At 35.3% G+C, this 23,578-nt stretch overlaps 6 protein-coding genes across 9 annotated transcripts; 3 read left to right on the forward strand and 3 right to left on the reverse strand.

Annotated features, from left to right (window-relative positions):
- The first annotated feature begins 1,059 nt into the window (after positions 1–1,059).
- Positions 1,060–2,110, forward strand: LOC110850084. Its single transcript, XM_022097567.2, has 2 exons — positions 1,060–1,275; positions 1,470–2,110. The coding sequence occupies exons 1-2, from the start codon at positions 1,222–1,224 to the stop codon at positions 1,902–1,904; spliced, it is 489 nt and encodes a 162-aa protein (XP_021953259.1). The 5' UTR covers positions 1,060–1,221; the 3' UTR covers positions 1,905–2,110.
- A 2,811-nt stretch (positions 2,111–4,921) lies between these two features.
- Positions 4,922–6,112, forward strand: LOC110849887. The gene is made up of 2 exons (XM_022097358.2): positions 4,922–5,091; positions 5,300–6,112. Exons 1-2 carry the CDS (start codon positions 5,041–5,043, stop codon positions 5,750–5,752), a joined length of 504 nt encoding a protein of 167 aa, XP_021953050.1. The 5' UTR covers positions 4,922–5,040; the 3' UTR covers positions 5,753–6,112.
- A 1,364-nt stretch (positions 6,113–7,476) lies between these two features.
- Positions 7,477–8,781, forward strand: LOC110849911. The gene is made up of 2 exons (XM_022097385.2): positions 7,477–7,713; positions 7,866–8,781. Exons 1-2 carry the CDS (start codon positions 7,552–7,554, stop codon positions 8,277–8,279), a joined length of 576 nt encoding a protein of 191 aa, XP_021953077.2. The 5' UTR covers positions 7,477–7,551; the 3' UTR covers positions 8,280–8,781.
- Positions 8,782–8,994: 213 nt separating this feature from the next.
- LOC110850310 (delta(24)-sterol reductase) lies at positions 8,995–12,090 on the reverse strand. Of its 3 annotated transcripts, none has more exons than XM_035852279.1 (7): positions 11,742–12,090; positions 10,854–10,972; positions 10,660–10,778; positions 10,470–10,564; positions 9,878–10,412; positions 9,375–9,550; positions 8,995–9,275 (listed from the first exon to the last, which is right to left on the reverse strand). In XM_035852279.1, the coding sequence occupies exons 3-7, from the start codon at positions 10,696–10,698 to the stop codon at positions 9,122–9,124; spliced, it is 999 nt and encodes a 332-aa protein (XP_035708172.1). In that variant the 5' UTR covers positions 10,699–10,778; positions 10,854–10,972; positions 11,742–12,090; the 3' UTR covers positions 8,995–9,121. The 3 variants fall into 3 exon arrangements, with proteins under 3 accessions (XP_035708172.1, XP_021953438.2, XP_035708171.1); XM_022097746.2 differs by having other exon boundaries at positions 10,850–10,972; XM_035852278.1 differs by having other exon boundaries at positions 10,660–10,972.
- Positions 12,091–16,483: 4,393 nt separating this feature from the next.
- Positions 16,484–20,647, reverse strand: LOC110850114. Of its 2 annotated transcripts, none has more exons than XM_035852099.1 (6): positions 19,361–20,647; positions 19,062–19,175; positions 18,728–18,930; positions 18,248–18,349; positions 17,931–18,023; positions 16,484–17,857 (listed from the first exon to the last, which is right to left on the reverse strand). In XM_035852099.1, exons 3-6 carry the CDS (start codon positions 18,818–18,820, stop codon positions 16,775–16,777), a joined length of 1,371 nt encoding a protein of 456 aa, XP_035707992.1. In that variant the 5' UTR covers positions 18,821–18,930; positions 19,062–19,175; positions 19,361–20,647; the 3' UTR covers positions 16,484–16,774. The 2 variants fall into 2 exon arrangements, with proteins under 2 accessions (XP_035707992.1, XP_021953287.1); XM_022097595.2 differs by having other exon boundaries at positions 19,305–20,647.
- A 64-nt stretch (positions 20,648–20,711) lies between these two features.
- Positions 20,712–23,042, reverse strand: LOC110850217. Its single transcript, XM_022097684.2, has 5 exons — positions 22,817–23,042; positions 22,688–22,720; positions 22,386–22,605; positions 21,488–21,925; positions 20,712–21,020 (listed from the first exon to the last, which is right to left on the reverse strand). Exons 1-5 carry the CDS (start codon positions 22,881–22,883, stop codon positions 20,870–20,872), a joined length of 909 nt encoding a protein of 302 aa, XP_021953376.1. The 5' UTR covers positions 22,884–23,042; the 3' UTR covers positions 20,712–20,869.
- Between the last annotated feature and the right edge of the window lie 536 nt (positions 23,043–23,578).

The following is a 23,578-nucleotide window of genomic DNA, read 5'->3' on the forward strand; positions in this document are numbered from 1 at the left end:
GAAACCAATTAGTTCGTCCGTTCCAAGAAAAATTTACAAAATTCTGAAATAAAATCCTAGTAGTCGATTAGTAGGGAATAATATGTATGTTGCAGAGATCTGAAACACTTGACCTCCTTGACAAACATATTGTTATACTTTGACTCTAAGATTAATTTCTGATAAAAGAATTTGATAAATATGTATAATTAGTCCAAATTCTTGGAGCAGTTTATCTATCCCGCGCAGAATTGGTGATCACTCACTTCCAGTGGTTACTCGAACAATGACGGTGGGCGTTGGGAAAAGATACGCGGGATATTAGCTATGAGGAATTGGAGGAGTGGCTTGTTAACATGGGTAAGATGCGATTTTACTGAATTTCTGGGGGGGGGCAATGTCTCCCTGCTCTAACATTGAAAAAATCTTAACAAATATCGAGGTCTTTGTGTGGAGCTGGCAGGTTGATATTTTCGAACGTTGGTCGCAAATCGTCTAGTGTTTTTAACGTTCATTATATAACGTGCATCTTATTTGCTACAACAAATTGCTAAAAGATAGATAAATCATGTGACCAAGAGCTGCATTGAATGTGCTGTGCTGTTTGCGGTGTGTGCAAGGAGGAGGGGCCAAAGTGGGGTGAGGAACAAGGGTCACGGAGGGGGTGCGAACGGATGGAGGGATTCGAGAACCTCATTGAAATTGGACTGCAACTAAAATAGATATATGTAGGAGACGAGGAAACCTTAAGGTTCAACGAATGTCAGTTATTGTCAATATGCATGCAATTAATTTCAAAGTGTAAAAAATGTCTACTTTATTTACTTAAGTCCATTAGATTTAGAACCTGCATGTTAACATAGACTAGTGATTATCCCACCTTCTAACGATCGTTTGACTTACACAAAGTTCGGTAAGTTCGTTATCATGTCTTTCATTACCAGGTTTTCGATATGACCATGTCTAACATATCTATCTGGCGTATCAAGCAGTACAGGTAAAATGGTAAGAAAGGTTCATTTTATTACATGCCGTCCTTCATGTACGTATGCACAGCCCAACAAGAGTTAAGATTCGTAAAAGGTATTTACATACATATTTAGATACGTAACGAAAAACCTGAGATACATATTTGTCCAGCCCAGTTACCTTTTGCCCTTCTGATTGTTAACATCCAAACAAAAATTTCTTCACGTTACCATAACAACTAAAAATACGTCTACAGTCTGTTCTAAACCTACCATGCTGACCAAAAGTGAAGCTATCAAAATTATTCTGGTCGGATTATGCAATTCGGTAAGGTTCTTCAATTTCCATATTCTTTATTCAACAAATACATACATACATCATCCATCAATTGGCAGTGGGAACGGAAAATTGAGACCAGCTAGTGGTTTGTGGCGTCAGTTTTACTACCAAACGCCACATTGTTACCAGACTCCTTATACCCTCCATAATATTACTAATATATATATTTTGCAATATTTCAGTTCCTAGGACCAACAATTTTTATCTGGGGAATCTATCCTGAGCTTCTAAATTATATGGAAAAACGTGAGGCCAACAATGTCACCGACGAGGAGCTAGCACTGAAATATCATCCTCTTTTATGGGCCTATTTGTCCATGCTATTCTGTTCCTTTGTTTCCGGAGTATGCGCAGATTTGGCAGTCACCATATTCTCGAACAACAGTAATTGGCGGATCAAATTAGGAAAGGTGGCGACATTCTTGGCGAAAGCGTTATTTTTTCAAACTCTGGCGTTCATCTTCTACAACGTTGATCCTTTGGAGTGGAGGACGCCGGACGGACTTCTGGGGTCATGGGGACCGATTGAGTTGCCCATCCCGACATGTTGTTATTGTGTATTGGTGCAACTTTATTTTTCGAGGATATGCACTTACTACTTGGTTGAAGAGGGTTAAGATTAGGAAAAATCTTGTAAAGATGGATAGGAAAAGAGGGGAGAAATTTATGTACTTTTAATCGAGCAAATGTTTCAGTTTGATCGATATGGTTTTATGAAAGTTAGAAGCTTAAGGATTTAATTATTTAAATCGTGTGTGTAATGTTAACATATTATTTTAAAGACGGTTACATAATAAGTATGCAGTGAGACTTATCAAAATTATCTATATGCATACGGCGGAAATACTTTATTCTTAGGTGAGGCAAAAGTAACAATGGGTGCCCGCAAAAAAGCGTCACCATGGTTACGGCGAAGCCTAAGTATGCTTTCGTATACACCCTTTGAAACTGTCAACGAGGCTAGAGCCTAAACGCTTAATCCTACGCAAATGGTGTAAAGAGCAATCGTGCAGAGGAGAATTAGGAGATGATGTTTTTCAATATGCCCGATAGAAAAACTTTACTCTTCGCTCTCAAATTTGGATTTGAAATTTTAAAATCAAAATTTGAAATACTTGTGCCACAGGACCATATGCATAGAACATGATTTTATCATACAGAAATCGGTTGTGCGTCATTTAAAACAAATCCGACTGAGATCGGTCCAAAACTGAAAAAGTTTTGATGGAGGCATCCGAAACCATTCATGTTGCTAAGCAAGAATTACAATATTCCTAGTTGGTTGCTACTAGCTATCAATATAACCACTTTCCTAATACAAGTAGTTACGCAATTGCAATTAGCCAAATTGGTCAATTCTAATTTCCATTTTTTGCCAATCGCCCAAAAACTTTCTTCCTGATCAGCGTTGGGCATGATTATTAATCCATATTCCAGATTAATTACAAATTATTTTTGCAAATTCAAATCACATTCGGTCTGCATTTCAAAAAGTTTAACAATTTTGAGGTGCAATTAATTAAAAATGTGTCACCTAAAATACTTGAAATAAAATAATTTTAAAAAAGCTTGCTTAGGCGAGGCGCTGCTAAAAGTGAAAAACAAGGCCTGTGGGCATATCTTTTAAATATCTCGTACCTTTATCATTGTAACAGGAGTTGGTGGCTTTGCATCACCGCGAGGCCAAACATTTTACACTAAATCTCTAGCAATACAGAATATATTCTCAAGAATTAGCAAAAACATAATCTGGGTTCGCGAATTTCCCAAAATTATAATTTGTCACCTTTTAATTCGTATTGAAAACTAGTTGTTTCACTATGTAAATAAAATTAGGAAATACATCCTCGCGTGGTGTCCTTCTTATTCGTGCGTCGGTATCTTAATTTCTTGCATAACACCTGCGGAAAATTGTGCACGTCCATAAAATTTAGTATCTACCTGAATTACTAACTAACTTTTGAATTAAATTATGAGCTAATTAAACATGATTGATCATATTGGTCCTCCGCATAATAAGTTTACAAACTCCACCCAATCTTATAACCCTTTCGAAGCAATAATCGTTTGTTTAAGCCTTTTTTTATATAGATACAATTTTAATTACCAATAATTCCATTTCTGAGCAGAAGATGTTAGTAATAAACGGCGTGGTATGTTATATGGTCAAAATGTTTGGCCTCGCGGTGATGCAAAGCCACCAACTCCTGTTACAATGATAAAGGTACGAGATATTTAAAAGATATGCCCACAGGCCTTGTTTTTCACTTTTAGCAGCGCCTCGCCTAAGCAAGCTTTTTTAAAATTATTTTATTAATTAGGTAATTATTTAAGTAAGTAATGTTATTATTAAGTATTAATTATATTTCGCTGGTGTGAAGTCGAGTAAAAAAAATTATATGATTTTTCATAGTATACGACATTGTCAATTTATTTTTTTGAAAACATTCATTTCATCCGTTCTAAAACAAATTTACACAATTTTGAAGCAAACTCCAAGAAGTCCGGTATTTAGTTGGAAAAAAATATGAATGTTGAAGAGATCCTCAACACCTGACTGACTTTGACCAGACATATTTATTTTTATAATTTGACTTTTGAAGATTAATTTCTGTTTTAAAAAAGTTCGTAAATTTCATTAACATTCGTCCAGATTCTTGGAGCATTTTTTATCCATGCCGCGGAGAATGGATGAGCACTTCCAGTGGTCACTTCAACAGTGGCGGTGGGGAGATCTGAGGGAATATTAGCTTTTAGGAGGAGTCGCATATTAATCTGGGCAAGATAGGAGTTTGCTAACTTTCTGGGGGGGGGGGACTCAATTTCCCTTTGTTCCCCTGCTCGAGCATCGAACAAATCTTGACGAATATCGAAGTCTTTGTGTGGAGCTAGCTATTTCCTGTTGGTGGTAAATGGTATAGTTTTTCATAACATGCATTATTTATATTATTTGCAACAACAAATTGCGAAGGATAAATCATGTGCACATGAGTCATAGTGAATTACTTGTTAATTCTTTGTACTGTGTTGGGTGCAGCGAAGAATGCCAAAGGTGGGGTGGGAAGAAAAGGTCACGGAGGGGTGCGAAAGGAAAGGTATGGATGGAAGAGCGAAAAGTCCAATGAAATTGGACTGCAACATGTTTATGTATCAATTTATGTATCAATGTATCAGTATGTATAAATGTCAAGTGCATATCATTTCTACCGCATTGTATTAATGTTAGATTTATACAGAAGAATTAGCTACGAAGAATCGTGATTATCAATAATTTCACCTTCCAATAATCTTATATTGATTAAATGGTACAGGTATTTATGTTGTACATACAAAGGTACATATATTGACCCATCTATTCACTCAAACTGTCAAATTCCCTGAAATACCCTACTTCCACAAAGCTCATGTCGTTCATACCCACCTTTTTGATATGAACATTTCTATTTAGCATACATATCTGGCTTATCAAGCTGTGTCAGTGAGATGGTACATATGTATAAGAAAGGTTCCTTGTCTTATCTCAGTCTTTCATGCACAAGTGTTCAGCCCAAACAGATTTAAGACTAGCAAAAGGTATTTACTTGCATATATACATATTTAGAATCTAAATTTTAGATATCACGTAAGTAAAAACCTGAGATACACATTTGGCCAGCTAGTTACCTTTTGCCCTTCCGATTGTTAACATCTCAATAAAAAAATTTTCACGTTACCATTACGACCGAGACAAATACACAAGGTTTTAAATCTACGATGACGTCCTATGAAGTTATAGAAATTTTTGTGCTCGGATTTTGCAATGTGGTAAGTCCTTAAATTCACATACTCTTAATTTAACAAAGATTTACAAACATTATCCATTGGTACTGGAAATTGTGACGAGCTGTCTTTTTTGTGGCGTCAGTTTTATTACCATTTGGTGACAGACGCTACGTTTTCACTCAAATTATCGAACTTCTTATAATGCATAAAACTACTAGTATTTAAATATGTATATTTTCCAAAATTTCAGGTACTGGGACCACTAATGTTTATCTGGGGAATCTATTCCGAGCTTGACGCTTACGAGGAAAAAAGAGACGCCAACAACACAACCAACAAGGATCTAGAATTGGAATATAATCCGGTTTTCTGGGCTTATCGTTGCCTGATATTGTGCTCCTTTTTTTCGGGGTTGTTCGCAATGTGGGCAGTCACCATATTCCGCAAGGAAGGCAATTGGGAGATCAGATTGGGAAGGGTGGCAACGTCCTTGGCGAAAGCGATGTACTGGCAAATTGTCGCGATTATCTTCTACAACCTTGATCCTTTCGAGTGGAGGACGCGGGATGGACTTCTGGGGCCATGGGGACGGATTGACCTGCCCTTCTTGACATATTATTATTGCTTCGCGGTGCAATACTATTTTGCGAAGCAGATTGGTAAATTTGTTCAAGAGGCAAAAGATGTGGTAAAATTGCAATAAGGTAGGGTTCAGCGAATTTTGACTGATTTCTGGAAAAATCTATGTATGTATATGTACTGATTTAAAATGTGTATTTCTGATATGATCGAGTATTACAATTTGTACGGTTTGGTTTATAATTTTGGTTTGGTTTTGGATTTCATTATTTAAATCATGTGTGTAATGTACGTATTTAAGGTTACTTAATGACAATCAATATTTTGTAAGATTTATCAAAGTTAATTATTTATATACTGCGTAAATATCTAATGACGATGGTTTAAATATCTGTATTCGTGTACTAATTAAGTAATTTTTATTTAAGCATTAATTATGTATGTTTCGCTGGTGTAAAGTCGAATAAAAAGCTGTGCAAATATATTCCTTTTGCTAATTATACCAAATTTCACATTACAGTGAAATACCCAATAAGGTAGTTCGTCCGTTCCAAGAAAATTTTACAAAATTCTGAAATAAAATCCTAGTAGTCAATTAAATAGCAGGGAATAATATGTTGCAGAGGTCGGCAACACTTGACCTTGACAAACATATTGTTACACTTTGACTCTAAGATTAATTTCTGATAAAAGAATTTGATAAATATGTATAATTAATCTTCGTCCAAATTCTTGGAGCAGTTTATCTATCCCGCGCAGAATTGGTGATCACTCACTTCCAGTGGTCACTCGAACAGTGGCGGTGGACGTTGGGGGAGATCTGGGGGGATATTAGCTTTGAGGAATTGGAGAAGTAGCTTAACCTGGGCAAGATGCGATTTTACTGAATTTCTGCCCCCCCCCAGAAATGGAGGGGCAATATCCCCATGTTTATACTTGGAAATTCCAAGTATCACAGGACGTATCTAACAATGGAACCTTTTTTCAAGCTACACCTGGATCGAGTAGCGACTAATGTCAAAAAATCAAGCCAAAAATTATGAGTCACATGATACTTATCATTCCGTTGAATGGCCCCTATGAAGAAAAATATTGGGGGTCAAAGTTCGCACTCCTCCCTGGTTTTGGCCCCGTGGAGGAAAATGCAAGAGAAAATTTGCTCAAAAATTGAACTTAACCGCCAATATTTTTCTTCACAGGGGCCATTCAACGGAAAGATAAGTGTCACGTGACTCATAATTTTTAGCTTGATTTGTTAGCATAAGTTGCTAGTCGATCCGAGTGTAGCTTGGAAAAAGGTTCCATTGTAAGTGTCATTTTTTGGAAAATTTTGATAACTTGTTTCCAAATACACCCTTCTGGACGGTTGGTGGGCGTCCTATGTCAGCCGTTTTGTTTTGTTTGCTTGGAATAGCACATCACATCCTTACCAGATCGTTCATACATGCTTATATGCGACTGATGTATACATACATTTAAATATGTAAAAGGCGAGGAAACCTTCAGGTTCAACATAGTTATGTGCATATGTCACTAAGCTACGAAGAATCATGATTATCAATAATCTCACTTTCCAACGACCGTTCGGTTATTGAATGGTAAATGGTAAATTGTGCATGTAATGTGAATGGTAATTTATGCATATGTAAGTATTTGTATATTGCCCCATCCATTCACTCAAACTGTTAGATTCCCTGAAATACCCTACTTAAACAAAGCTTCGTTCGTTATCATGTCTTTCATAACCAGAATTTCGATATGAAAATGTCTGGCTTATCAAGCTGTGTCAGTAAGATGGTAAAAAAGGTTCCTTCTTCTTACCTGCCGTCTTTCACGCGCAAATGTTCAGCCCAACAAGATTTAAGACAAGTAAAAGATATTTACTTACATACAAATATTTAGATACGTAAATAAAAACCTGAGATGCACATTTCTCCAGTTCAGTTACCTTTTGCCCTTCCGATTGTTAACATCCCAATAAAAACTTCTTCACCTTTCCGTAACAACCGAGACAAAGAACGTTTTAAATCTACGATGGCGTCCTATGAATTTAGAGAAATTGTTTGGCTCGGAATTTGCAATGTGGTAAGATCATTAAATTTCCATACTCTTATTTAATAAATTTTTAGTTACAAACATTATCCATTCATTGGTACTGAAAATTATGGCCAGCTGCCTTTGTGTGGCGTCAGATTTATTATATAAATGTAAAAAATGTATATTTTCCAAAATTTCAGGTAGTCGGACCACTAATGTTTATCTGGGGAATGTTTTCCGAGCTTGAAACTTACGAGGAAAAAAGAGACGCCAGCAATACAGCCGACACGGAACTAGGAGACACATATAATCCGATTTTCTGGGCCTATCGTTCCCTGATATTCTGCTCCTTTTTTTCGGGATTGTTCGCAATTTGGGCAGTCACCATATTCCGTGACGACTGCAATTGGGAGATCAGATTGGGAAGGGTGGCAACGCTCTTGGCGAAAGCGATGTACTGGCAAATTGTCGCATTTTTCTTCTACAACGTTGATCCAATGGGTTGGAGGATGAAGGATGGACTTCTGGGGTCATGGGAACCGATTGAGTTACCTTTCTTGACATATTTTTATTGCGTCGTGGTGCAATACTTTTTTTGCGCGGGAGATTGGTAAATTTGTTCAAGAGGTAAAAGATGTGATAAAATCGCAATAAAGTATTGAAAATTTAATTTAAGCGAATTTACCTGATTTCTGCAGAAATTTATGTATGTATGTGCTGACTTAAAATGTGTATTTCTGAAGTGATCGAGTATTCCAGTTTGTACGGTTTGGTTTATAAAAGTGGATTTCATTATTTAAATCATGTGTGTAATGTACCTAGGTATTTAAGGTTGTTTAATGGCGATCAATATTTTGTAAGATTTACATATCTAAATTAATTATGTGCTGGGTGAATATCTGATAGATAATGATGGTTTACAAATCTGTATCATGTACTAATTAATCAATTATTTAAGTGAGTAATGTAACTTAACTTCTAAGCATTAATTATATGTTTCGCTGGTGCAAAGTCGAATAAAATATATTTATATGCTTTTTTCCTATTTATAAATACACATGAAAATTTTACTGTGTCAATTTATATATGGAATCAGTGTTAACTTTACACTGTAAAGTTGAGTTAAGAGACAGTTAAATAAGTTGTGCGGATTCATGACCTGGAACAAATTTGAGACTTACAATAAGTAACTTATTCGTATTGATAAAGAGCATATAAATATTTTATGAATGGATGGCAACTATGTAATAATGGAAGAACTTTAGATATTCGCAAATTTTAAAACTCAGATTTAATTTTGATTAAGTGTTATTTTAAAGAGAGCTTGGCTACTTTTTTATATTCGTTTGTAAGGGTTTATTCAATTTTGATTCATTTGCTTACTTCTTACAATTAGTAATAATTTGATTTTGATAAATGATTTGATGCTGACCATTCTTTATGTAATTTTCATTAATTACTTGATTTTCCTCAAAACTTTGTCGAAAACGTCCGGAAATGCTTTCCTACAACTGCTCGACGCCTTGCGAACTTTATCATAAGCCGTTGTATCATACATTTTGCGTAATTCTTCCCGATTGAGGAATACATCCCCGTAAAACCCATTATATCTGAATAATACAAAACATAAAAAAACAAATTCCATAAGAATTTTAAAGTGGGAAACTACATAAATAATCTGGTGGAAAATATATTTTTTAAAAACTAACCCGTCATTATGAAGGCAGTACTGTTCGCATTCTCCAATCCTCTCAGCAATAGTACGCCCAGAAGGTATAGCAGTTCCATAGATGCCAAGATTCATGTAATCTGCGTTATATATTTGAGGCGTTTTCCACATCGAGTCGTTACTTATTTTCGTGGGACACCACCAAATTGGATAAAGCTAAATAATAGTTATTTGGTATAAAGTGCCCATACTTACAAGGGAGGGAGGTCTTCCGGCGTATGCGCTCCGATTTTGACCAAATTAGTGTCAATTAATCACAAACTGAACGAATACGAAATTCGTAGTAAATTTGCAAAATGAAAAATTTGCCGACTATCCATGCCATTTTCTTCTCTTCGGATGCAAATATCTCCGCCAAATTTGAGTATTGACAGGTAGTGTGTTTTGCAAATTCCATGTTACCAATAATTAAATTAGGATCGATTGACACTAGTTTGATCAGAGACCTCTATTGTCAGTAAAACAAGGTACTTATTCACACACCTTAAATATCGTGTCCAATTTCCTCAAAAATTCATCCAACTTTTCCATCGGGACGCAAAAATCCTGCAGGACCTTGTCTTTAATCATAAATTTCAACAGGAAACTCGGCGTCAATCCAAGCACAAGTTGGGTATTGATGGGATGCATCCATCCGAAGAAAAACATGACGATTCTATTGCTTAAGAGTGGCATGTTGTTCTCGGCCTGCCAAAACATGCCGCGAGAATGTCTGTGAAAATAGTCCCGGAGAGGAAAGTACTCGACATACGGGGGCGACGACGACCCCTTTTTCTTGCTCGCTTTCAATTTTTTCATAATATTTTCCACCATATTGTGAAAAAAGGGTTTATACCAGCGATTAATGTAATTGATCTGGGATTTTTTAGGATTGTCCGTGGTGTCGCCAAACATGAGCATAATGTCCGTCATGGAATACATGATGCCTTCCACGTAACCGTGGTTCTTGTTCCGTTCTCGCATTAGTTTAATGGCGGCGGGAACCGAGGTCATGTGGACGTACTCGATCTTTATGTACCTGTGAAGAAGGGGTTTCTTTTAAAAGTATTTTTCTCAACAAATTTCGTCCACTTACTTTCCAGCTAGTATTAGTGGCATCGTAACGGCTGTAAGGAATCCGATCGTCCCGTAAGAACACGGCATGGCGTTGAACAGATCGGAATTTTCAGTCTGAAAAAATGTTGGTAAAACTTGCAGTGATCTTCTATTTAATAATTACTCATTATTCAAGAGATTTTTAGGGTTGTATAGCCATTATTAATTACCTTGGAGCAGTTCACTATGTCGCCATCTGCCGTAACCATTTCGAAGGAAGTAACCGTATCAGTAAAGAATCCGTAGTGATGACTGCTCGTTTCTATTCCTGCTCCAACAATTAAGCCTCCTAAATACATGAATAACGAGTGATAATAAGTTTTTTTAAACAATCTGATAACAATATTAATAGATAAATACCCACAAATGTTTCTTATCAACGGTAAGTGACTCCAGTTCCGGAATGACAGGAATTACAAATCCCAAATTTATAAGTATTTCAGAAAGTTGTCCCATCATTACGCCCGGCTCAACGGTTAACACCTACAATTACAATTATCTATCTCAATACGATACTGTTTATTGCCCAGTTTTAAAAAACACAAGAACCATGCAAATTTTGAAGTTTGAAGAATTTTACGTAATTACATATCAGTAATGTAAACAAATTTCTATGTATATGTAACATAGAAAGTTTCCATGAAGCTTGGAAGGTTATCATGAAAAAGTATAAATGCTGCTACATATATATTTACTCTACTGACGAATGATGAACTCATCTATGAATGATAACTGATAATTATGTATAATTCTTGAAAATTCAGGATTTTACTGACCCTTGGTATCTTTAAATTTCGAAAATCAGCACAAACTCAAACATTTCGTATAGTGGGCGTACTCATGTCAATCTCGTCCTTTCGCATATCGCCCAAATTGAGCATAGCAACATAACTTGCGAGTTTTGCGAAATTTCGCAAACATTTTGGGGACAAACCATGTGATTTTAGCAAATTTACCCAGTAATTGAGCTTGTTCTTATTTCGCAACATTATTTCGCAAACTCATCCTCACCATTACCAGTCAGATAAATTACAGAAATGCAATATCAAAATTGATGTTTCTGGTAGATTTACGAGATTTGCAAAGTCATATTTTGCGAATCCCTTCACGACACAAATCTTTGACCTCTTTATAAGTTTGCTAAATGAATTTCGATGCGAAGTAAGGCGTTGTCGTGATTACGTTCAGTATAGACGTATTAATATTTAAATACTTAATTTAAATAAATAATCCATGCACAAAAAATCATTACCTTATTTTTCACATCGATTTCGATCACGTCATTTAAATCCATCTGTACCTGGAAGTAGCCTTTCTTGTTAATTTTATTAATCGAAAAACTTTGCCAGGCCGGTCGTCCCGTGCACATGTGTTTTTTCCTGCCACCAGCGATCCATTCGCGAACCTGGCGTTGGACATGCTACACTTTTGTTGCATGTTTCTTCCAATCCGTGAAACACCTTTGTGTGCTCCTCGTCATTCGAATGTAATCAAATAGCTTGAAAAAGGGAGACAATAGAATGATAACTACGACCCCACAAGCCCCAAAGGCGGACCTCATGACAGATATTTGGTCTGGAGAAGGCATGTTTGTTGATGGATTTTGCTCTCGGATACTGGTCCAATTGGTGGATATGCGTTAGGTCTTGTATCCAGTTTCTTACAATGTTTACGTACAGCTGTAAGATGGCTTATGTGCAACAGGAAAAGTACCTTATCTTTCGAATAAATCTATGTTATGTGTATTTATTACATAGTTTCAATATTGCGTCAAAAAACTGGTTAATCCTTGCTGAATGTATGAGAATACAAATTTCTACGAAATCAAGGTTATACAAAGTTTGTAAAATACACAGAAGCAAAATAAGCCAACAACAGTGGGAAAGAAAATTCACATACATACATATGTACAATATGTTATTCTTCATGTTACATATTCTAAGGTAGAGAATCTTTACCAAGAAATCTCTACTAGAGATTTCTTAATTGCAATTGCAAATGCCAATTAAAGTGGGAACTATCTTCTTCGTAAACGCAACTCTGCAGCTCAAATTAGTCAGTGCTTTAAACACGTCAAGCCGAGAACGAAAAGATTCCGCGTACAAGTACACATATGCATGTATCAATTACAAATTGGTTTCATCATCTACATGAAACGACAACATGTTATATGTTGTGAATCGAGTGAATAGTTTGCAGTAAATAAGATAACTTGCTAATGATACATATATATGTATCAATAATGTATATGACGAAACTCTTGTTCCATGTATGTATGTCTGTATGTATGTACCGATCTAAAATGTGATTCTGATTTGATCTTGTATTCCCGTTTGTTCGGTATGGTTTATAAAAGTGAGAAGCTTAAAAATCTATACTCATGTATTAACTATTTGTAAGCAATTATTTAAATAATTTCTAAGCATTAATTGTGTATGATTCGCTGGTGTAATATAGAATAAAAATGCCTTACTCCAAATTATACGAGAATTTGACATTGTCGTTTTATTCACCGAAGAAATTAATTTCACCCATTAAATAATTATTGCCCTTATTAATACCCTAGGATTGCATGTCCTGGAGCCTGGGAAGGGAAAAAAGTAGACCAAAGTGAAACCATCTTTGTCATGCACTATGTACTTACATAGCAACCACCAAAAGCTCATGGTCTCAACATGCCTCATTTTATTACCGAGTTTTACTTTGTTTCACACATACGCATAAATAAAAGCATCTGCATGATTTTACTTCAAATACGCAGAAAACCACTACTCAATATTGTTCGCTGGTTTGCCTAATTTTAGCGGTGATTGACTAAATCCAAGTAAATATTTTAAGTTACAACAAATGATGTTCAAATGATTCTTGACTTTGGTTAAAAAATGAATATCGACCAAGTTTAAGAAACCACAATTTCACATTAAATTCATCTTTTGAAATTCGGCAAAAAGGGTTGTAGTACAAACAAATTTTAATAATATTTAACAACCACACCCTCTACGAAATTGACTTGTATGGGAAAAACTTAATCCAAAAAGGAAGAAGAAACGGTTACGTATGTACAAATTTGGGTAGCATCATTTTCACATAATACATACCTACATGTATATACCTATTTACATACATAAATATATTTTTCGAAGATATTTATGGAGCCCATTAAATAAATGATGTTAAATGATATAATTTTAAAATAAACAGTAGCCAACAATATTTATTAAGGCTCTCATTTCTCGCGTGTCAAAACTCGTCCTCTAATTTAAAATGCATATCAAACAAGATAAACAAGGACCCGATAAATAAACTATTTTACGTAGAGTTGTAATTATTACCGTACCCATGGCATATTTAACAGAATTTAAATAAATTAACCATAACCCCAGTTTTATAATAAACGCTCAACCAAAACTATCTAACATGCCAAGTATTAATTTTCATGGACAGTGTACAACTCTAGTTTTAATTATCCTGCAAACTTGATATTTTCAGGTATTGAAAACTCGTGGAAATCTTCTTCAAACAGAGGAATTCCTACATCCTGCTTGAATTTCTATTTACCTAAAGCATTATGTTATCATGAAGTAAATATCAAAATATGTAATTATAGCTCGATAAGTAGGTGTCGGCCAACGCCTACGTTAGACTTGGTCACCTTATGTAAATGAGTTTGACATTTCGTTAAGGAACCATTTACGTATGTATGCACGACCAGAGTGCAAAGTGTACGAAATATCGGAAGGTATTAATATACATCAATGTGCATGAATACCTATACGTAATTTGGAGTCAAATTGTCTCAAAATGAAGCAGTTTATTAAAAAGAGCTGCTCACTCACAAAATAAAAAAGTTGTCACGTTTCCGCCAAAATTTTGCGACATGTTGTCCGACCGAGCGACAAGAATCAATCAGTGGTTGCTACAATGCGGTTGCTATCTCCGCCTTATTCGTAATTACTTAGAAATTAATAAGTTTCTTGGAAATTTAATTGTTTAGAGTTAAATTATTTTACATTTCAGCTTTCGAATGGGACACTAACTTGAACTGGTTGCGGGCCATGACCAGAAAAAACTTGGCGTTGTACTATTTCAACGTGTTTTACATGGTGGTGATGAATGTCTTCTCGCTAATTCGACTTTCACAGTCGTACGATGAAAAGGAGTTGCCCTTGGTGTCGAAAATCTTGACATTTACGTGGGCGGGGGCTTACTCGTTTACGACTTTGCTCATTTTGCAGAGCGAAATCCTGGGGTAAGAATTTGCTATAATTGTTTATTATGTGCTTCAAATTTGTGTGGATTATTAATATCCGTTGGTATATTTGTACTTGATATATAAAGTATCCTTAGTTCACAAAAATTGAGAGTTTATGCAAATTTTTGCCAATTATGTAGAAAACTGCTAAAGGTAGGTATTGATTTCTCGGTATCACAGTTAATACAATTTTACCTGTCCATAAAAATTTGCTACCGAAATGTAAAGCCGAAATATTACTAACAAGTATTATTTATCAATACCACTTTATTAGAGTCATATATGTATGAATACCCTTATAGCATTATTTTAAAACTGGATTTCTAAGAGTGTTAATTACATATGTACAGAAGTTATGAATACCCGGACTTATTTTATTTTACAAATTTCAGAAAAGATGTCATGGCGTTAATCAACATGATGCTTGACCACCTACAAAAAGTAGGGAGACAAATAGAGAAAAAAAATACTGACCAATTTTCCACCCAATTCTACATCGGTATTGGTCTGCTTCTGTTCAACCCTGTTTTGCACGCTCTCGTCATCACGACAGAACCATGCGTCCCGGTAGCGATCAGTTCACTCTTGGCCGATTGTGACGTTGGCGGAAGTGGGGCCTTGCCACATGGCGTCTTTCATGGGCTCGTCTTCATCCAAGAAATATACGGAATCACCATCCTCTTGTACACGTTTGCGTTCAACTGGAGCATCATTTTCCTCGGGTTGGCTTGGATTTTGACAGAGTTGAGAAATATAAGGTGTGTCCAGTAAAAAAAATTGGTACTAATGTTCGACATTATTCATCTTATTAATCGTTCATGGATTATAGAATGAGGAGGACATTTCAAAAAAATTCCTAGTCTAAGAATATGAACTTTGATAAATGGCAGGAAAATATGGCAAATGTGCCATATTTTCCCTATTTTGAAATAGGGTATGCCAGTGAACAAAGTACCTACGAATATATTTTCGCCCGATAGTTTTTACCAATTTCCGAGTTTTATTTTTTTGCGTCTCACCCTAATTCTACAGTTATTCATATTTTTCATATTTATATGTATGATTTTTTTTGTTTGTCTTATTTATAATATCGAATTACAGGATCGGACTCCCTACATCATCGGAAGAAGAAATGTACAATTACCGTCACGTTGAACTAATCGTGACCATGCTGAACTACACGGTGGTCATCTATCTCACCTCATTCCCATCCATGCTGTTCCTCGTCGTGGCGCTGCTTCTATTCGGCACGATCCGCGTCTGGCATCTCGACCCCAGGGGAAACGTCGTCTTTCCCGCGTGCATGACCAGGTGTGGCTTCGAAGCCATGACGCTCACCATGTTGGCGGGAAGGGTGAACTTGGAGAGTACAAAGGTCATTGTCGAGTGGAAGTATGGCGGGAGGAGTAAATTGGCGCGAAAGTTTCAGCAGAGTTGTAGAAGCATTAAATGTGCGGCGGGATCAATGTATACATTTGAAAGTTCCATCGTAATCACCAGCTTGGATAACTTAATCGCACTCACGTGCAATCTTCTCGTGGCTATTGAGTAGAAAAAATGCAAATAATTTGCAACTTTATGTTAATGCAAATTTCTGTGTACTTAAAAAGTGAATTAATAATAAAGAAAGAGTATAATGTCTAGTTAAAAAATAATGCTAATTTCAGTATGCATATATTTTATAGTAGAGGCTTAATTTTTAATTATATAGTCGAATAATGTAATCTTCAGATATTTATGTATCCGCTTTGCAATGGTTTATTTACTTAAGTCAATAACAAATATAAGAAATCATTTCTCAACCTCAATCTGCCTGCATACATAGCAATTCATTTTTTAGCAAATTCAATTATTCAATAACTAAGGACTAACATCAAAAAACAGCCAGACCTGGTAAAGAAACATATGGATGGACAAGCAATTCAGTAAAAAAAAATACGCAAATTAATGCGAACAACGAAAAAAGATGTAAAGATGTAACAACGATGTATGTAAAACAGAAATGTTGATTGTCGTCCCTTATTTTTAGGCAATTACTTGCGAAAAGGGGTGAACCGTTCATCCTTCACATTCGGAAAAGTTTCCGCCATCCTTTTGTACAAATGAGTGATGTCATTTTTCCAAATCCAACAGTTGCATCCAGTCGTACAATCTGGATTCCGATCAAGAAATTCTTTCTTCTCGGAAGGATAGTCGATATCCAAATATCGAACTGTCGTGCAAGGAGGGTCGATTTGTGGGGTGAAGAAATCATGTAAAACTTCGTGGCCTCTACCTTTGATTGCAATCGTAGTCAAGGATGGGAACTGTAAATTGTAGTCAATCTTCTGGTTCCCTGCGGCTGTCTCAAAAACAAAATCTTCTGATGGTCGACAGGCAACACGTAACAAATTTTCCCGTTTTTCTGTTTTAGACATCAGGCACAGGGTCATTCCTACCTTGATATGAATTTTTTTCAACTTTGGCATTTTTGGAACAAGAATCGTTGATCTAAACTGTCGGCCTCCCTCGGGTTGTGGCTCCCAAGGTCCCCAAGCGATCAATTCCACCTCCATCTTGAAATCCTCCAATGTATTTGAAAATTTGTTAAAAATTTTTTGCAGTCCCCTCAATCTGCTGGATATTTCGAAGTGCACGTGGATAACACGAAGAGGACATGACATAGATAAAATTCCAGCTTGGCGTGGATCCGAAAGGTCAAAGTTGACTTCTGCCAGTTTTGTGAAACGGGAGGCGTCACGGCAAATTTCTTGTCCAAATATTTTGCCGTGATCGTCTACACAAAGGCGTTCCACATTTGGGCAAAGTTCCAAAATAGATCGGGCCAATCCTTCCTTTTCTACTTGTTCTTCGATGACTAAATGTGCATAATCCTCTTCAAAATCGTAGTCGAATTTGATCATCAATTTCTTCACGGATGAGAGAACGAATCCGGCTGGAAACTTGGTCTTTAAACCTGCAAGTCGAGGGTCTTCAAGAAAAAAGTGGTCACTTTCAAAATCTTCTGAATCCATTGGAACCGTGACCACAAATTCTAGTTGAGTGAGATTAGCAAATTTGCTCAGCATTTCGCAAAAGTATGTGACATCTTTTGGTGAGGGCCAAATCATGGATAACTAAAATTTAAACAAAACCTTCATTTTTCGTTTTATTTTTAAAATGTAAATTATCCTGCAGGATTATTATTACCTCTTTCACACGTAATCCAATCAAGTCAGACAAGACAAGAAGTCTCCTCTGCTCATCAAAATATCCAGGGGGTGGCGACTTCAAATCCTTAAACTGATTTGGGATGAAACCGGAAATAATTAGTATTTACTCCTATTTTTTTAACCATACGATCCTCGACGTCATCACTCTCATTACTAATAGCATTGCAGTGGTGACGTCGAGGGTCGTATGGTAAATAAACGGACTGTAGTTAATAAGATTAACTACCAGGTCTACTTACTAATTAATTATTAACTTCATGCAAATGACTACAATTCAATTCAAATAAAGTTTACCCATTTTCTTGCTTTCGGTCCCTTTACCCCGGCTTCAATCCTTCCAAAAAAATATCGTGTCCATTTGCCAAGCTTGTAAACAGGCCACGTGTCTACCAATTGCTGATAAAAATGATAAATAAAAAAAAGTAGAAACAACATTGATCAAGTTCACTGTCACGTGAAAAGAAATATTTCGGGTATTCATTACTGTTCGCATGTTCACAGCGTAATATAATTTTGAAAAAAATGCAAAATAAAGTTAACTTATAAGTTAAGGCTGGTATTTAGAAAAAGTATATAATAAATTCTATACTTGTACTAAATAGTAGCTTTCGAGATGCGCAAGTTCGCAAACAAATTTTGAAACAAATTTTTTTTGCGAACTTTCTTTCTCGTTGCTTTGCTACGGATGTGAACTCGTAATAATGAATACCCTGATTGTTAGAAATAAGTCTATATAATTCAAATTGCATTATTCAATTAAATTCAAAAACTCACCCGATTTATTAAATACCACAGAATATTGCTCTCATGGACGGATTTTATCTCCCCAATTCGCAATTTGGAATGATATGCCCCCCGAGTTTCCATTGTTTCGGTGTAGGATGCCACAGTCTGAGCAAAATCCTTCTTGACCGAGGGCGAAGACAAATCCAGCAATACGTTTCGTAAGAGCTTCTTGCGAGCCTCTTCTTCCCACGCTTTATTCAACAAGGTGCACGTCAGTAGGTCAGAATTGGACAAGAATTTCGTAACGTGTTCAATAATTTGAAATATGAAAACTTAATATGAAATTGAATCAAAATGAGAGAAATGATTTAGGTTGACATACATCCGGAATTTCAAGAGCCATCCCTTTTGACCTGGTGGCGCCAATTGGTCCAACTTTTTTCCTAGATTCCGAGCTTGTCCTCTTTTTGACACGCTTCATTTTTAAATACAATATCTGAAATTATACATAATATGCCGTGTATTAAATATTTGCAGTTAATATGTAGCCCATTTGCTAAATTAATTCGTGAACAGGGCACATCGATATGTCACATCGACAAGCACACCAGAAAATGTTGCTTACCTTAAAATCAACGAATAATTTGTCAGAATTTCACAGAATTTTAATTTATTTATTACCACAGGTACTGAACTTTCTACTCGAAAATTTTCCGTTTTCGTTCCGTGCGGGCGTTCCCACGATTTAAAAATCAAGCCCTGACGAGGATCTTCTTGCCCCTCTTTGTTGATGATGGATGCATGCCCATGAGGCCTCATGAGGATTTGGTTTCATGCAAAATTCATGAAATTAGAAATACAAAATATGAGTTGCATAATTAAAAACATAAATAACATATTATTATTAAACAATTTAAACTTGTTACCACCGAATTTTCCACAAAATCCCGAAGAAATACTCTAATTTTTGAGAAATTTTGGTGTGATGATAATTTACCGATTACCAAATTACCATTTATCGACTTTTATTTTTTCAGAAGCTGCATTCTATTTTACAATTTGAAAGAATACCTAGACACATGTTCAATTTATTTGCGCACTTATTTGTACACTTATCTATTTATATAACGTTTGATTTGTTTCAAACGCGTGTAATGTTTCAAACGTATATACTTTTTTAATGTGGTTCACAAATTAGAAAGTTACAAACGCTACTGTAATATATTTTTTTTACTTTAGATACATAAGTACTTTTAATTTTACTCAATTGATTGACATTTACTCAATGAGTAATACTCATATTTCATGCAATATTTAATTGCATTTCCCATTCACAGAGCTGGGAAAATCTAGATTAAAATAATCAAGATTAAGATTAAGATTAAGAATAATTAATCTTAATCCATAATTTTAATCAAGAAATTTGATCGTATTAATCAATAATTTTAATCTTAATCTCACAAGTCAATTTAATTAATTTAATTTTTAATTTTTAATCTTTGAATCTTCGACTTTAATTTTAATCACGATTTATATTATGATTAAAATCACGCCATCTGTTACTCGACTCCTTGTAAATCTCTAAATTTCAACGCACGATCGTCTTTCAACACTGGAACCATTTTTAAAAATCAAAACAATTCTAAATTTCTGACAGGTTCCCTTTTTTGAAAGTAACGTTATTTAAAACTGTATTCTTTAAAAAGATTAAAAAATTTGCTGCCATTAAAAAATTAATTTAATTAAAAAAAATTAAGAGTTATTATTTTTTGAAATTTAAAAACGCGTTGCATTTGAGGTGAGACTAATTTTTACTCGTATTACAAGTTATTGTATTCGCCTTAAATTTAGCTGATAAAAGTTTAATAATTTTGAATAACAATTTTGAAGCACCGATACTTCATACTTTTCTCAAATTTTAGAATTTACGATATAATTATAATATCGATGTAAACTATAAAAAACGGCGATAAAATAAAATAATTCTTAATGACTATTATATTAATCTAGATTAATTAATCTTTAATCTTTAATCTGTGTCATAAAAATAGATTAATTTAATCTTAATAATTTAATTTAGTAGCGGAAGAATAATTTTAATCTTAATCTTAATCTCTGATTCGGGGATTTTTAATCTCAAATCTTAATTTTTAATCTCGAAACTCATTAATTTCCCAGCTCTGCGGCCATTCACCATTCCAACCTGAACCCCTTCCCTCTTCCACTCCAACGCGTTGAAGTGAAGACGATCATGAGACTGACCTGGTTGGGAAAACTGTTACCATATTTGGGTGACCGGGACGGGATGATATAGTTTTTGGTGGAATTTCTCTCACAAAACCTGAAAAAATTAAGGGCCGAAAATCATAACCACTTGCAAGAAATAAACCACAAGAAAGTAGATTCTTGAAGGTTTTTTGATCTGCAAGAAATGCAAGGTGCTAGAAACCACTTCCCGCTGCCATAGTTCATAGGAAAGTTGAAAGATGGCCCATATTAATTCCACTTTTCTGTAGTTTCTTGCACTTTACATTTCTTGCTTTGCAGTGCAAGAAATGAAGCAAACCCGAACGAAAAGAAAAACTGGGGGTATTAATTACGGATACGAGTTTGTGAGAAAAAAATGCATAGTACACAGATTTGTAGGTACATAGATTTATAGCCCTGGAGATGCGCAACTTCTTAAATGGATTTCCAAGCCAATTTTTTGGCGAATTTGCAAATTGTATTTTTGCTAACCTTGCCAACGATGCGAGCTCGTAATCAACACCCCCACTGTCGATTCTATACAAACATTGAGCACATTACCTATCGATAAACTCGTTATTTCCATCAATCGCTGGGAACATGATGTCAACTCCGCCATAAAAGATAAGCCTGTCCCCAAACAAGCAGTACAAGCTGGGTCGGATATCCTGAAATGATAAGTTGACCTTCCAATCTGACACGTCTCCGCTGTACGTCCAAGCCCGGTCGGATCTTTGGGCTAGATACGTAAAAAATTGGTTGGGCAGGTAGTCACCTGCATTTGTTTTATCTGGATAGGCAAAACTTTCTCTCCTGTTGGGAGCTCGATCCCGGTAGAGGTGCGTGAAAGTGGGTGGGTTTGGAATGTCTGGCCCACAACCGGAAAACATTAAGACGAAACCGGTCCCATTTTTGGGGGAAGTTGGTGTAACAAAGGTTCTAAGTTTTAGGAGAATCATAGGACCTTCGACGAGGCGAGGGGCGTAATCTCCGGCTCTCCTGTAAATAAAATATGTAAATTGGTCTTATTTTTAAGTTTGCTGTGCAAGTATGTATCTTTTAAAGAGAAATTGTATATCTAAATTTGTAGCTATAAGTTTACTTTAGACCTGCATATACGTTTTTTGTTCAATTTTGACCGAATTTGTAAGTGGAAAAGTAAACTTCAAGTTCGAATACTTCTCTAGTAAACGTTTATATGTAGAGGTAAGTAAAATATACAATGTTAAGTTAAAGTTTAAGTAAATTTTGAACGTAGTAAACTTAAATTAGAATCAATTATCTATATGATTTGGCAATTGACATGCATACGAAGCACACAAGTGATGGACCTTATGTATTACTTATAAGATAAGTGAAATTAGACCTCAGATTATAAGATTTATATCGAAGTCGGCATTATAACTCCACACATATTTATGTAATTATGACATTAATTATATACAAAAAAGCTACCCACATTGTCCAATTGACATGCCCACTAACTTCGCCGTCTAAAAATAGACGACTAATTTCGAGAAACGAGTTGACGAAACCATCATCCAAAAGCTGGACTTGAATTTGCGAGTTGAGATTGCTCCTTATAAACCAAACGCATCCAGTGTACGGGACAAGAAGGGATTTATGCCGGTACCGGATTATTCCAGAGTCCGAAATTATATTTCCGCCACAGGTTGTATCTAAATTAATTTATTTAAAACTTGAAATTTTAGTGTGTTCCTCAAAATTTTGAGGAAAGTTGTAAATATTTTGAAAAATTACATTCTTTCAAGGCTGAGTTGCACTGTTGTCCATCTGCATTATGACAAGTTTTTAAATAATTGGGCATGTTTTTGAATATACAAGTATGTATAAGTATGTTAAGTGTTTTACAAAATATGGAAATCTTACCAGATTTGTGGAAAATTGTAAATGCAAATATAGCGATGTGCAGGATTGCTGAAGATTTTAGGGTCATTATGTTGGTATATTAATATGCGCCAACTTATTATGCAAATTTTTTTGCAAATAAATGCAGATGTATGCAACAACAACTTTGCAATGCTCTTGCACTAAAGTTGACACTCAACGAGCTTTTTTGCAGACAGTCAACAGTGATCATAAACTTGGAACTGAGGATGAGTTGTTTAGATAAATTGATAAATATGTTGTTAAGGAAGCCTTGAGCTGCATCAAAGCTGCATTATATAAAATTTGTTTCCATCAAGTTATGCATGTATGTACATGCACATGTTTTTGCACAAAAGGAATGACGCTGGTTACATATTTTTTCTCCGAAATTGATACGCATGCAATTGAATTCATTTAGTTTTCATGATTTATTTTGCATGGAAATATTCCAGTATCGAGATTGTATTTATAAGGTATGTAGCATTTATTCACTATGGCAGTCGAGGTGTCAGCATGTCGACACATTGGTTATGAATGAATGCGCTTATTTATTTTCAAATTACAAGTTGTTAAGATATGTATGTATATGTACATAAATACTTGTTTCGAGGAAAATACTTTGGTTCCAAATTGCAAATTGTGATCAAATTATTGTCGCTAACCTTTGCCATTGATGCATAAAGTTTGAGCGGAATATTATGTATCACAACTTACCTGCATACCTACATAGATAACATGCATTACGCACATGTGTGAAAATGT

Source organism: Folsomia candida, unplaced genomic scaffold (genome assembly GCF_002217175.1).
Source record: "Folsomia candida strain VU population unplaced genomic scaffold, ASM221717v1 Fcan01_Sc005, whole genome shotgun sequence".
In the NCBI taxonomy this organism is placed as follows: domain Eukaryota; kingdom Metazoa; phylum Arthropoda; class Collembola; order Entomobryomorpha; family Isotomidae; genus Folsomia; species Folsomia candida.